This window comes from Numenius arquata, chromosome 7 (assembly GCF_964106895.1).
Source record: "Numenius arquata chromosome 7, bNumArq3.hap1.1, whole genome shotgun sequence".
In the NCBI taxonomy this organism is placed as follows: domain Eukaryota; kingdom Metazoa; phylum Chordata; class Aves; order Charadriiformes; family Scolopacidae; genus Numenius; species Numenius arquata.
Genome location: NC_133582.1, coordinates 10,757,425 through 10,773,175, shown reverse-complemented (window position 1 = coordinate 10,773,175; position 15,751 = coordinate 10,757,425). Strand labels below are relative to the sequence as shown.

The 15,751-nt window shown below is 39.6% G+C and overlaps 1 protein-coding gene across 3 annotated transcripts in view; it reads left to right on the top strand.

The window, feature by feature from the left end:
- The window catches only part of USP45 (ubiquitin specific peptidase 45), a 53,772-nt gene that overhangs the window by 15,143 nt on the left and 22,878 nt on the right, over positions 1 to 15,751 (top strand). For all 3 annotated transcript variants that reach the window (XM_074150097.1, XM_074150098.1, XM_074150096.1), the window contains exons 6-8: positions 7,611 to 7,756; positions 9,060 to 9,155; positions 11,013 to 11,143. In XM_074150097.1, coding sequence (XP_074006198.1) covers positions 7,611 to 7,756; positions 9,060 to 9,155; positions 11,013 to 11,143 — 373 coding nt within the window. The remainder of the gene's footprint in view (positions 1 to 7,610; positions 7,757 to 9,059; positions 9,156 to 11,012; positions 11,144 to 15,751) is intronic.

The following is a 15,751-nucleotide window of genomic DNA, read 5'->3' as shown; positions in this document are numbered from 1 at the left end:
TGGGAGGGTTTGAAATTGGTGGTGGGCTGCGGAGTCTGCTTTCCCAGTGTCTTGGAGCGTGTGTTACTGGTCTGCACAGTTACGCCTCATCCTTCAAGTTCCCGTGGCTGGTTTTGAGCAGGCAAAGAGTCACGCCAGCGTCCTCCAAGGCTAAGGAGGTCATGCACAAGCCTTGCAGGGTGGCCACCTCGACAGCAAGAGGTCTTCGGCGCATGGAGTTTGCTCCCGCAGGGCACTTGTGTCTCCTGCTCTGTGCCAGGGAGGGTCAGGTGCAAGCCCTTTTTCACACAAAAAGCCGGTGTGTGTGTGTGCTTCCGGTAATGTTTTCAAAGCTGGAAATCAGCGACCCTCTCCATGAGGCAGAGAGTGTGTCTGTGCTGAGAAGTTTGGACCCTGTCCTTGACAGCTTTGGGAACGTTGGCCCAAAGATGATTTGTTGGGATTTCTTAAGTGGCAGGAGAAAGAGGAGAAAGCTGTTTGCCTGACGTGCTTTGTTGCACCGGGCCGGGCTTCTCTCTGGAAGAGGCTGGGAAACAGCCGTGTATTGATAAATAAGTGGTATGTACGAGAGGGAATTCCCAGGCAGAGTGGGCATTCTTCTTTCACTTTGATAAATGTAACAGCAATGCCTTTTCTGTTTTATGTCAAATACTTGTGCTGACACATTTGGTACTTCCCCTACAGAAATGTAGCTTAAGTAAGATTTTTTCTTTTCTTTAAATTAGACGGCCTATAAAGATTTTTTAAAAATTTGAAATCGAAATGTAATTCATGTTGTCCAGAACACAAAGGACACAAAGTATGACAGTGGAAATTTACTATTGACAACTTATCTTTTGTTTTTTTAAGTGTAGCATTTTATTTCATTGCAGTGATATTTTCAGTATAGCTGTCATCCTTTAAATTGTTAGTTGGCTTATATTTTTTAATTTTTTTTTTATATTCAGCCATTATAAAAATGAACTACTCTAATTTTAAATGAATGAAAAATAACTTGTGTGAGAAACAAGTAGTGTAAAACAGACAATTAGTAATTTGTATTTCCCACTTAAAAATCAATCTCGTGCTTTTTTCCCATTGCTTTTCTGTTTTTTCCTAAAAAGTAGCCAAAGTGAAGACGCTTAATTTTCGTATCAGAATGTGACACTGTAACAACAATTCATCTTATGTCTGGATTTCTTTCTGTTGTAACAACTGGTTGGCATGGTGCATCATTAAAATTCAAATAGCATTCTGTAGAAATTTCTGCATAAATGCAGTATGAATGTGGATATAAGTAAAAGATGAGGGCTGCTAGGTTGGTGTTTTTTTTTTTTTTGGTTCTCAAAACTGCAGGAGTCATTTAAAGATAAAATAATCAGCTTAAACATGTAAGGGAGGGTTATATAGATTTCCTAATTAATGCATCTTGGAAAATAAACAAAAGCAAAATGCTTGTCATTTGGTACTAATGTGGTGGAATAGTGTGGCAGCAGGATCCCTGCTTTTCACTCGGCCTCTCATAAAGATTCAACTTCACTTCAGCTGTAAAAATGTGCAAATTACATTACTACTACATGACTGACTTTTGTAATTACATTAAGCGATTGAGATAAATCCCAGTGCTGGGTTCCCAAAAGAATGCTTGCAGCTGTGTGATTTTCGCATCTGATCCTATGGTTTGTTGTACCCAGCAATGCCTGCGTTTTTTTTTTTTTCCCTTTTTTTTTTTTTTAGTGGAGTCTGTTTGGTTAAGAGGTCATGTTGGGCACAAGATGGAAGAATAAAACAAGATTGCTTTCTAGGGTGTACCACCCAGAAATTTGTTTTGTGGAAAAGGTTAGCAGGCCATGATGATTTTCACAGAAAGGCAGGTGCAGTATTGTCCGTGTGGCACACTTGTGAGCTTCACATGGGCATAATGCACATGTAGTACACAGAAACCATGCTGAGACATTGCGGTCTGCGTGTCTGCTCATTTGGTGGAGAAAATAAATTGTTTTGCAGTCTTAAAAGTGAATATTACGCGTATTTTCTTTGACAAAAGCCAAATTAGACGTTGGTGGAGACATGAGATTGCATACTCAATTTTTTTAGAGAGCAGTTAATTAAATGTGTTTGCGTGGCAATAGAGTGGGAAGGAAGAATATTTATTCTCAGATTTTCTAGTTAAATTTATTGTTGGGAAGGTCAAGCAGAGGAATGAGATTTTGCTAGTAAGTTCAACTGCCCAGATTTGCCAATAGGTGAAAGTTAGAAACTAGATTTCTGTTTTAATGGATGTAACGGATATAAAGGAAAGATTAAAAAATATATATAATTTTACAGTACAAATAATAAGTGTTGACTTGTATGGATAAACAAATAGCATGATGAATAACTTTTCAGATTTGTATTCATCTGTGGATATTAGCAGTTGACAAAGGATCACACTGAAAAAAATAATTTTGTTTTTCATAATTGATTTTTACTATGTGTAGTTTGGCCCTTAAAGTCATGTAGGTTCTTTCTGTCTATTTAAAAAGAAAATGAACTAGCAAAATAAAGCAGAATATGCTGATTCTCCAGATCTGAGATACACTATAGCAAAAAGACATTTCTGTTGTCTGGTTTTTTTTTTTAGTTCACTTACTTGTTAGGGGCTACCGTTAATTATACAAGTTGCAAAGAAATTAAAACTGAATCATTGGCAAAAAAACGTTTAGACGTTCTGCCATTTTTATGCACGGATTCTTCCCTTTCCTGTCCGCACACTTATTTACTTGTGAGGTGTAGCACAAGTCATCTGAGCACAGAGGGTGCTTGAATAACTTGCTCTTTCACACTGTGCAGACATGGTTTTTTAGTTTATAACATTCTGGCAGAATCAGAGAAATAAAATTGCAGTTGTAATTTTAATTCACTAGGACTGTAACACTGCAAGAGAATCCGGGCTTTTAAAGCCTAAAGCTAGTGACCATTTCAGAAGAGAACCATGCTGTTTTTCTAAGGGTTAGATTCTCATTGTTGTACAATGTCGGAAAAAAAATCTAAATTTTTTAAATAAAAAAAGAGCGCCAGACAATTTAGTAGCATTTCATAATACAGCGTGATGAGAACTTGGTAAAAGAAAGGCAGTCTATTAACCTTGCTTTTACTGTGAAGACCTTCAACTGAAGTACCAGAGTTGTATTCAATAGAAAAGGCTTGACCTTGGAATAAAAGTGCATATTCCTGGAACCATCATTTTCAATTAAAAAAAAAAAAAAAAGTTGCATTGAAAAGATGAGCAAAAATGCTTACTGCCCCGGCTGAAAGAAAAATTGGATATCGTTTATCTTTTTGCTTGCATACCATCTGCACCCCCAGGCACAGCTCGGTTTCAGCAAGGGCGGTACAGAAGTCCGTGAGCCCTGCAAATGTTTGAAATAGTGGCAAAAACAAATTGATTGAGACCCTGCCGTAACTTTTCCGAACGTCTTTTTGCAAGTGGATGTGTCAGCGCCGTGCGTGTTTGTACACCTGGGCTGGTGACTGGCTCTGATTCACGGACTGAGTCATTGTCTGTGTTAACGTTGGGCTTAGGAATCTCAGTCACGTAGCCACGAGGCTGGTGCTGGGCAGCTGTGCGACAAAACGATGTTCCCTGCCCCCAGGGAGCTTACAAGACCAGACCACAGGTGAGCAGAAGTAGAATCACTGAATTTCACTGAATTTTTTAGAGTTGGAAGGGACCATAAAGATCATCTAGTCCAACTCCCCTGCCGAAGCAGGATTGCCCAGAGCATGTCAGAGCTATGAAGCATCATAGAAGTAGGTTAAAAAAAAATAAAAAAATAAGAAGGCTGAAGAAAAGAGTTGCAAGACAAGAGTGCATTGCAGCAGGAGCTGTAGCATTGGAGCAGTCTCTGACTGCTGTCCTCTTTCTTCTGGGTCTTTGAGCAGCCTGGTCTAGCGGGAGGTGTCCCGGCCCATGGCAGGAGGTTGGAATTAGATTATCTTTAAGACCCCTTCCAGCCTAAAGCATTCTGATTCTGTGGTGGGAAAGGGGTTTGCTAGCATGGGGGAAAGCAGGGGGGCATTGGGAAGCTTTTCCAAGCCGGAAGGCAGCACCTAAGCACAAGTGCAGCTGTCTGAGAGCTGAAGGAGGGAGCGCTGGAGGTGGATGTTGTGGTGAGACCAGAGGCAGGCACTGACCTGGTGCCAGGGAAGAGGAGGTCAATAGGGTGTGATGAGTTGGATGGAGAGCTGGGTAGTGTATCCTGGCAGAGTGCTCTAGTTGGGTGTCTCTGTGGCCAGATACGCTTTGTTGAGGGAAAAGGAGGTTGTGGTGATCAAGGAACAACTTGGGGTGAGAGTTTTCCTTGTGTGACTGGATTAGGAAGGCCACCTCTGCAACAAAACTGCAGGAGTCTGCCAGAGAGGTGTAGTCTGAACATATGAGCCCCAGAATGGTCGCAGTTGGATGCCCTGTCCCCACTGTGGAGGGACAGACCTGCCTGGGGCCGATGCCTGCAGTGCCTGAGAAGGGCAGAGAGGTTGAGAGGCACTATGTCAATTCTCTAAAAGATGTAATAGTGAACTACAGGCAGAAATTAATCTGTGAATTTACTTTTACTTTTGTACTTTTCACCTGCCTTGCTCTTGTTAACATCAACGAGGTCCTTTGTAACAGGTATTACTGCACACAGCAGGGTGGCTTGGAGTGCTGCTTTTCTCAGAACGCTTTTTGGCCAGGAGCTGAAGGCCCTTGTGGGCAGCAGCAGATGACAGCCATTTCGATGAAATCCTTCTGCTGGGGTCCTCGTTGTGTCTATACTGGCATAGAAGTCACTTTTCATATCCAAAAGCTCCCCAGTTAAAACATTACAGGATTGCAAGACTCTGTCGGCAAGAGTCTATGGAACAGTTCAGTGCAAATTCACTTTAAAAAATTACGTATTACCCTTTTGATTAATAACATGCTTGTAGCCTTGGGTTAATCTTGCAGAAGAACCCTCCAGCCCCAATCTGTAGAAGTATTAGCTATCACAGTCATTACCAGCATCTTCTATTAAGACTGACCAACTCTTCACATGTCAGCTAAACATTCAGCTTCAGGCCTGTCTGTCATTTATCACTGAGCTGGGGACACTGAGCAGAGTTAAATTAAAAACTGCTGTCCCTCCTCTGGCTCTGTGTATGTCCTTGAAAATATCTGCATAGAATAAACGAGGCAGCAGATAATGTTTGTAATGGCAAAGCAACACTTTTCTGTCGAGACTTTTTCACAGATACAAAAAACTAGTAAAATGTCACGTGGATTGTGTTCGTAAAATCATTAAAAATCAAGAGGCAGTAATTAAAACCTTCTGAATGAGTTTCCTAGACTTCAGTAACAACATAGAGGCCTTTTCTTAGTTTACTACTACTGCTCCTTATCCCTATACTAATTATCCAGCTTTGCGGCAATCGGATGTCTGGTTCTCATTTATTGTGTTTTATAATTGCGTATTCATCCAGCTCTTCTCGCAAAGCTGGATGCTTTGGCTTTGTTTTTCCCCCTTAAATAATTTATATGTAAGGTTCAGCAAATGGAACCTTGCTACTTGTGTGAAGCTGCCATTTAACCATGAAGTGAAATGCTTTTATCGAGTTTGCCCTGCAGATACGGTCCGCTGTGGCAGTGCTGTCCATATTTGGTGGCTGTGCAAGGAGAGCCAGGTGGTGCTGCAAAGCATAGCACAGTGAAGCGTGGACAGATCTAGGTTTGACATTTGTCATCCTGTACTGCTAAAGGGAAGAGAAAAATCTGCTTTTCCATATGCTTATGCTTTAATTTTTGCCTGCAGTTTTGTCCAGATGGCCTTGTGAACATTGTTTACTTTAAGATGCTGTCCCAGATGTTTTTGAATGCCGATGGATAAATGCAACAACTGTGGTATACTAATACACAAATTATTTACACAATTCTGGCTTTTTTTTGCCTTTTTTTTTTTTTTTTTCTTTTTAACCGTCTCTTCTCCCCAGCACTTCTCTCTCACTTTTCTGAGGGGAAGAAGTCTCCACTTGCATTATTAAATTTCTGAGAGTGAGCAGTGCCTTTGGGTTGCAGACACTTGGAGCTCGCGTTCTCCTGCTACGATTCTTTTGGAGCTCTGGGTGGGTGGATGAGACTCGGACACCGTAGCATGTCCCCTGTGAACGTGTCAATTAAAAGGTGTTGCTGCCTGTGGCCCATGAAGGAGAGGCTGTTTCAGGGTGTGCGCAGCTCCCAAGCCGTTTGTCATTCGTTGCATTCAAGAACACTTTGTCTGCTTTTTCAAGGAGAATTTGGTGTCTTACTTTGCCCTTGTACTGTCTTAATTTTCCACACGAGTGGAAAGCTGTGTAAGCAGTATTACCAAGAACATTTTAAAATGTTGTTAAACAGCAAAGCACCTCTAACTGTGTTTTGACAAACTTGGATACAATTTAGGAAAATAATTATGCCTTGATGGCATTATAGGGTGTAGACAGACTGCATCAGAAGCTTGTTGCCAGATACAATAGATATTTTAATGACTTATTTTTTATTTAATTATATTTTTTCGTCTTCTAAGCAAGAAGCTACCTAAGAGTGTACATAAAAAAAACCTTTTGACATGAGCATTTCATTAACGTAAATAGGTCTGTTAGCTATTTCTCAAGAACACTTTAATGAGACTTCAATGTGAAACTCATTAGAACAAATACATGAATTCATATGTCAAGACAGAGATTGCAGCATCACAGTTCTTGGCATCTATTAAGTCCATAACTCGTTTACATTGACATGCATTGTTAATCAATATATAAGACACTGCAGATGTCAGTAATGTTCATATTTAGTCCTGCAACCATGACAATATGAAAGTTGCTAGTAGAATTTGAGGCTAAATATTGTTATCTCAAGTCTTTCCATTACCTCTAGGCTACAAGTTAATGACAGTCTAACTTTGCTGCCCCTCATCTATTTAAATAATAAGGGAAATGGGGAAATACGTGGACATAATACTGGTAGCATATTCCATTGCAGTTTTATCAAATTTTTGCTGTTTAAAATTAAAGCAGCAGCATTGCACGGATTTGGGTTGTGTTAGCAATTCCTCAGGCTGTGAGAAAGGGAGGTGGGTGGAGGAGCAAATGTAGCGTTTGGGGAAACTGATAACAACTCTGATTTGGCCATTGGTCGAGTTGTACGAGGCAATTCAAACAAAGCGCGGTAATTGATAGAGACTTGCAGCATTCAGGTGGTAACTTTTGGTTACCTCTTTTCAAATGCACCAAAAAGTAGCCTTTTTGTGGTGTTTCTAGGGTGTCTAATGAACCTACACCTTAACTGCCTGGTGTTAATAAATTAACAGACCATTTTACTTTATTGCTTGGGTAACTGAAGAAATTACAGTCTTATGGGACAGCATGATTATTGTGGAAGGTTTTGTGGGATATATGTAGTTGTTGGGGGGGGATTTTTTTTCCCAGGAGTTTAACTGCTGATGACTCTTTTTTTTTAAAGATTGCGTAAAGCAGTTTAAGAGTACCATCAAGGTATCTTTCCACAGATGTTAAAAATTATAAACATAATCCATGGAAGGACTGTATTGATTAAACTTAATATAGTGCAATTATGTTAATCTATAGTTTAATTATAGGTTCATCAAAAATCATACGACTCCGTGAAGAAAACAGTGAAACAAGTGAAATACTGAAAGGAAAAAGTTCTGGTAATGGTGCATCGGTTCCAGTTAAAGGAATAAATAATTTAGGAAATACGTGCTTTTTTAATGCTGTCATGCAGGTAAGATGGGAAGATCATACAACTTTCTCGTAATAGATTTCAGAAATACTTCATCTGTATAAACTGTGGGCTTCAGAAAAGGTTCTGACTGTTACCAATCTTCATTCTGCTTTCTGAAGGTCCTTTTCAAATTCTTTTTACTCCTTGCTCTCCAAGCAAGATTTCCTATTATAACAAAAAAGAATTCCTGGATCAGTAGCATTTTTCACAGTAATGAGACAAATGAAAATGTCAAGTGTTTTACACACTACATATGTGTGTGGGTTGTGCTCTGGCATATGGTTTTATTTGTAGTTCAGCATTAGGCAGTCATGAGTAATGCACAGTATTTACCATAGCAGTGGGTGTGAAAAGTGGTACTTTGTGCGTAATATAAATTCCTGCACAGTGCCTTGTGATGGTTTTAAGCCCCTACAACGGATGCAGTTATAAAAGTACTTTTATTGATTATGAGGGTTTTTTTTCATACCAGAGTAAGAGGAATGAGCTATACTAATACACTTTTATTGATGTTGAGTGTACAACTAATCCAACACCCTCAAAAAAGCAGCAGCGTTAGCGGGTTTTATGTTGGACCATTCTATTGCTTGTCAGTTGAGCAGGAACATCTCTTTGCAGACAGGAACGAACAAATGAGAGAAAACTGCTACAAAGGTGTTCTGAGCTGGTGCTCTTTACCTTGTGTTTATGGTGCTGATTACGAAACTCAGCAAACAAATAGTAAGTTTGTAAGGAGTAGAATTACTGCAAATTGTTCTCTGTCCATACTTAGAGCATTGTAGAAACCTAACTGATCTGCAGTCAAAGTTAACCAAAAATAAAGAAAGCTCATGAGATATGTTGAGTCAGTTTCTCTCTCAAATTTAGAGAGGTAATGCTTCTCAGTGTGCCAAAGCCTTTGTGCTTCTTGGGCCAGAATGAAAGGGGACTGCAGAGTTTAAGAGAAACAGTGATTTCTGATACTAATGTCCTCACCATAAAAAAAAAAAAAAAAAAAAAAAAAAAAGAAAAGTTAATGAATCTTGTTGTTCAACAAAAATAACAAAGTTATTACTAGGTAACCAGTTTGGAATTACAGAAAGGGAAGTAGATACAATTTTAGAAACAGTCTGAGCTCAACGATCTTGGCTCTTAGAACAGTGACACCTGCTTTTTCCGGTAGTCTGATTTAAACCTCATTTGTACATTATGAAATATATCTGCTTTTGTCTATCCCTGAAGCTGGAATTTAGAACTAAAGAAACATGTATAGTTGAAAGATCAGCATGTGTTTCTTGGGTTTGTTTTTTTTTCTTCCTTTAAGAACTTGGCACAGACCCACATACTAAATGAACTGATGTATGAGATGAAGGAGAAAGGAACAAAGTTAAAAATCTGTCATACTTCAGACTCCCAATTGGTAAGTATGCAATGAGGAATACAAATTTGGGGAAATGTGGGAAGAAGCTGGAAGATGGGAAATCGCATCTCCGTTAAAGAGATGCTGTTACTCTCCTCTTTCTTTTGCCTTGTAATTGTTTAGCCAGTTTATGATTTCTGTGAACTCAATCCTTTTACAAAAGTAATTATTCAGCCCTGGAGGAGGAGGAATAATCACTTCTGTTAACATTTTGTGACACTGAAGTAGCAAACAATGTCTGACCTTAAGAAAGAATGGCTGACTTATTTTTGTTTCCCATTTAATTTCTTCAGTATGAATGTATGATACAGAAAATAGTATATTTGGCTCTAGAAAGTGTTCATGAAATATCTTATTCCAGTCTTTTATTCCAGCCCTTCATTGATAAGGCTTTTAAAAGTTATTACGTGCTTCACAGGCTGGAGGATTAAACTGAGAGTGAGGACCAGATTTCTTGTCCTCAAGCTCATTGCAGGCATATGGGAAAGAGACTCCTGTGGTTATTATCAAAAGAATATGTTGCTGTTCTTGGTCATGTCTTGGAGAGACTTGGGTTTTCATAATATGTTGTTGGCAATAAAGATGATACCCCTTCCCCCCGCTAGCTAAAAAAAGCAGTTTACAGAAGATTTCTTATCCTTTTTCTTTTATTTTTTCTTTTTCTGCTGTTTGCTGGGAGCTTTCTGGTGGCAGAGAGGGTTGAGGGGTGGGATTCTGTTTCAGATACAGAAATTTCATCATTTCAGAGGTATGTGGCTGTGGGTGACGTTCGTAGCTTCTCCAGGCAAGAGCAGTGTGAAATTCTCTGCGTTGCAGTCTCTATTACCTCCAGTGGCAGTTCTGAGCAGTAACACGTTTCACTAAGTTATCCTGAGCCACAGTGAAGGGCTGGGGCTTGTTTGTGCCCAGAGGCTTAGAAAGCCAGTGGTACATTGGCTTATGCTTGATGTGAAGTTTGCACAGCCATAAGGCTGAAAGAGATTTTTTTTTTTTTTTTTTTTTTTATTTAATGACAGTGCTTACAATGTAAATAAGATATTTGGGACAAAGACTTGTGTTTTCTGGTCTTTGTATGTCAGCACAGGATTAGAGAGCGGCATTAGTCTAACTAATAGTAATGGAGAGACTCCCAGCTTCCTGCTTGGTAAAGTGACCGCCCCCCTGTACTGGGCACTGGTGAGGCCCCACCTTGAGTGCTGTGTCCAGTTTTGGGCCCCTCGCCACAAGAAAGACATTGAGGTGCTGGAGCGGGTCCAGAGAAGGGGACTGAAGCTGGTGAGAGGTCTGGAGAACAAGTCTTATGAGGAACAGCTGAGGGAACTGGGGTTGTTCAGCCTGGAGAAATGGAGGCTGAGGGGAGACCTTATCGCTCTCTGCAACTACCTGAAAGGAGGTTGTAGCGAGGTGGGGGTCAGTCTCTTCTCCAAAGTCACAAGCGATACAAGAAGAAATGGCCTCAAGTTGCACCAGAGGAGGTTTAGGAAGGATATTAGAAAAAATTTCTACGCCAAAAGGGTTATCAAGCATTGGAACAGGCTGCTTAGGGAAGTGGTTGAGTCACCATCCCTGGCGGTATTTAAAAGATGGGCAGACATGGTGTTGAGGAACATGGTTTAGTGGTGGGTTTGGCAGTGTTAGGTTGATGATTGGACTTGATGATCTGAAAGGTCCCTTCCAACCTTGACAATTCTGTGATTTCAATCATGTAGGTGACATCAACTTTTAAAAAACCAACCAACCAAACCCACTCTAAGACTGAAAATTGCATTGTTCTTTATCATAAATGTACTAACTTAAAGTAAGCCTTGTGTGTTGTTAACTTTGAAATCTGATGTGCAATTTACCTTTGCTTTGAAGGATCCTTTGGTGGTAAACCTCTCCAGCCCAGGACCCTTGACTTCAGCGATGTTCTTATTCCTTCACAGCATGAGGGAAGCTGGAAAAGGTCCTCTTTCCCCCAAAGTGCTGTTTAGCCAGCTTTGTCAAAAGTACGTATTATCAGTATCTTTTACTTATTTATTTATTTTTAATTTCCAGTGATATGTTTCTAAGAGTGCCATGTCTGTTGTCCTTTCTGAGGTGCTATTAGGTTTTTACTGGGCAGTCCAGAAAATGTCTTCTTCGTGTTTTAAAGTTGCAGGGCTCCTTGTTGTGCTCCAGGGTTGTACCTGCTCTTCATGAAATGTATTACCCAGTCCATAACCAGTAACTTTCAATGGGCTTTGAACTTAGTGTGAGGGGGCAGAAGAGGGCATGATAAAACTGAAGAAAATAGAATGCAACTGAAAAAAATAGGTTTTGTGGTATATTAGCGTAAAGCTGTGCTAATATTGCAAAGCCTGTGGAGGTATTTTGAAAAAAAGGGTAAGCTTTTAAATGGGAAACCTCTGCTATGATGTCTGAGCTTGGCATCAATTCAAAATTAAAGAGAGTCTAACAAGTGAGGACTTGAAGCAGTACTGAAATGGCATATGGCTCCAGATTGCAAAGGGCTCACAAGCCCTGAAGAAACTCCTGCTTCTTGGCGTGGAAAATGTTTACAGTGGTGCTTTGTAGGTGCCTTCAATTACGATGCAAACAGTCTCACTTTTTAAAGCACCTGTAGAAGACCTATTTAAAAGTTGACACAACTATTTAAATGTTGACTTTACAAGTAAAAGAAGCTATAGAAGCAGAGTAATGGGAGGATGAAAATCCTGACTCTCACATAAAAAAGATCAATAATGTATTTTAATTTATTTGCTACAATATTATTGTATGGAATTTTAAACAGCAAGAGAGTTGGGAGGAAAGTTGCAGCCCTCTAATGTAACACGGGGCAACGTCACTGTGCAAACATGGGTTTAAAATTTGCTATAAAGAATCAAAATCTTTTAGAACACATCAGGAAAAATTTAATTCTGATAAAAAAATCAGTTATTACTTTTTCTTTATTCTCAAAATTCAACTTCAGAAACATAATATTGGGTTTTTTTTTTCTATTGTACTGCTTTTGATTCTTCTGAGCTGTAAAAGGAAATGTGTATAAAGTGTCCTTATAGTGATTTTGACCCAAACAGCAGTGTTCTCCGTTTAGCATTATCTACCTGGAAAAAAAAATTAAGGAAGAAAAATGTTTTCTTTCCTCTCCTCCTCCTGTTTTGGGGTTGTCTCAGAAATATGACTATAATAATAAAATTTTGTCGAGAAATGGAAGGGAAATGATTAACTAGGAAGAGTAGTTTTTTTCTCCATAGGTATTAAGGATAGAAAGGAAAAGATGATCTAAAACATGTTTTGAAGCCCACCTTAGCAAACTCATTGTAAAAGAATCACGGTGCAGTGTACTTCAGATGGCATGGTATGTTTGAAGTGATAGCTATTTTGTATCTGCTCTTTGTGTGTGTAAGTGTGCGTGTTTGTGTAATCATCAAGTGATGGCTACACAGTATATTGGTATTAAATCTCAGATACCTAGTTGCTCTTTTTCTTCTTCTTGTTTTTTTGATCTTTAAGATAGGCATATACTTTAACTACGAGCTAAAATGGAGACATATCTTTATGTGGGCAGCAGACTTTTCCTGTTTAGACCTGTATCTGTCAGATTCTGTCATCTCTTGCCTTCATTCCTACTTCTTACTTTTGTTAGCCTTGCAGAGCATAACTTAGATACAAATCCTTTACTATCTTTAGTGTCAATAACAAAAGTATCACCCACATCCTGTTAGAAAGAAATGGGGTGTTCAGGGGGAGTAGGTGGCTGCACAGGTGTGACAGCAGGTCTTGGTCTTTCGGTTATTTTGTTATTGATGGTGACATTAAGCAAGAACAAAGAAAGGGAGAATTTCTCATGTGTCCTTTAAAGATGGTTACTTTTCCCTGATGACACAATTAGATTATATATAGAAATATATAAAATTTTTTATGAAATTGTTATTGATGAGTTTCGGTGTTTTTTTGTTTTTCATTCTCCTAGCTGAATGGTGATATATTTTCATGTTGAAGCAGTTGACGCAAGATGAGTAAAGGTAGCTGCATAATTTAACACCTGACACTTGCCCTCATTTCCAGTTCAATACTGGAATACCCTTCTGCATGTCCAGAGTTGCTTTTCTTTGATGCCCTTGTAGGACTTCAGGACTCCATCTGCTTCAGATGTTGCAGTAGGAGCTTGAATGCTCACATTTGAACTGGGCCTCCTTACCCAAAATTTTAAAAATGCTCAGTGAAAGAAGACCTAAGAAGGCAGGGAAGGAAGGAAGAGCAGAAAAGTAGTGGGCGAAGGCAGGTAGAAATGCAGCTGTGTGTGGGCAGAGACCCTGTAAAGAAAGGGACCAGGCATTGCCTTGTTCAGCTGCAGCTCTGTCATGGCCCCAGGTGGGATCCCAAAACCTGCAAGTGAGAAACTCTGCAAGTGGATGCACGTTTGCTGCTCAAAAGCAGCGAGAGAACTGGGACACAGTCCTTTCAACTGCAGACTGTGTCTTTAAGAGTCTAGGGAGATCACGGCCTGGAGTTCATCATCTTGTGTATGAAAGGCTATTTGTGGTGCTTTTTTATTAAATAACAAAAGAAAAAAAAAAAGATACTGAGTGTTAATTTTATCAAGTGGTGGGGTAGCCGGGTTGAAGAAGGGGAGAAGAAGAAAAGAAATGGATGAGTCTTTCTATAGCAACTGTTTAGCGTCTGGTACTAATTCATCCACTGTTAATTTTGTTAGTGTTGCAGCTGTCAGATGTTTTGCGAGGACAGATTGTGAGCATAGCTACGGGGCCCTTCTGTTGGTTTTCCACTATGCTGAATATCAGGACTGCAGACTTCTGACTTATCTGGAGACTTAGTGACTAAAGCAACGCGGATATATTAAGAGGACATAAAATTTATTTCCTTAATTTGTTATGATTGAATAATTTTATTGGTGGAAGAAAGCTTAGGTTTGTGTAGCAAGTAAGCGTTGGAACATATAAGCGATGAGTCCAAAAAGTAGTTACAGAATTTAGCTGCTTCAAACTCCCACCAAATAATTATTTATAGGGGTATTATATTGCTACATTAACATTTAGGAAAAAATACTTGCCTAACAAAGATTTTATTCATGGTCACAGAATATACATAGGTCTTCCCTCCCAGGGGAGTATTCATCCTTCCTTCTCGGGTGCAGAAAGCAGGACTCAAGACAGAGGTGGGGCAGACAGAACGGAGGTCATGTGTAGTCAGGAGTATTGATTAGTTTTGGAGGGAAACCTGAACAAAGCTTGGAGCATATGCATTTATCAAATCAGAGAGGAAATGCTGAGGGAAACCGAGGTCATGTTGTACAAGGTTTAAGGGGTGAAGGAAACAGGATTTTTCTCATTGATTAGGAGTCTTTTTGAGCCTTTTCTTTTAAAACAATATTGCTGGAGAGAAGTCTCTTAAGAAAAGATTTCAAACTTGCTTATTTTTCCCATTTGACTTTTCCCATTTAAAGATAATAGCAGCAGGACACGCAGCTGATGTGTGACCAGTTGTGAAGCATTATTTTGGATCCCTGTCATGCCCCCATGTGCCTTGCTGATGATGCTATGCCATGTTCAGGAGCTCTTTGACAGAGGAGATTGAATCTTCTTCTCCGTGCAGCAGCAGCTGAGAGATTGCACATCTTTATTTCAGTTAACTTGCCAGAGTTTCCTTGATTTTAGGAACAAGTTAACAAAGCTGGATGGGTGAGGTTAATGAGTGCAAAGTAGATTAATTGCATATACAAGTAGTGTGCATTGGCAGGAATCATCTGCACTCGTTCCTGAGTTTTGTGTGCACTTCTTGCACTCAGGAAGAAGACCTCTGCAGCATCTTGGACAACACAAGTATTTGCAATGTGTGTGGTACTGGTGAGCTACATAAACAATATTTGTGTATACAATGAAGGAGAAAACCAGTAATTTCATTACGTACATTGGAGATGTATCCTCAGTAGCAATGTTGAGGTTAACCAGAATAGAGTGTTACAAGATAAAGCCATTTTGGGACTTTAGGGAGAGGTAACAAAACCAGGAAGCCTTTGCATCAAGAGGGACTTGAATATTGGGAGTTATGCAGGAGAGGACATGAAAAGGAGGCATGAGAGCAAGAGAAGACAATAAATGATAGAAGATAAATTAGCTGTGCTTATTTAACTGCCCTCAGAAGAGTTCAATAAGTTGTCTGTGAAACGGAAAGGCAACAGATTTAGAGCCGGGGAAAAAAAAAAATATTTTTATAACATTTCTTAGAGCTAACCTGTGGAACTTGCTGTCACAGAGCACTCTTGAAAATCTTAGCAGGACTTAAAGGAAGAAAGAATAATTAGACATCCATATAAAGAGAACACTTTTTTTACAGCGATGCTAGACCTCATGCATAAAGCCTTCACTTGGCTACCAGCTGGTAGGAAGAAATTTCCCCAGACAGGTATTTCCATTACTGAATAAAAAGAGCCTTATTTTCCCTCTGATGGTCGAGTGGGAAATGGCTCTGGTGTAACATGTCAGCTATTGTGTCCATTCAGAGCTACTTCTAACAGATGCTTTTTGCTCAGGTACCAGAGATGTGGTGCGTTGCAAGAAGGTGATGGTGCTTTATTTTCTCTTTTGGGGGAA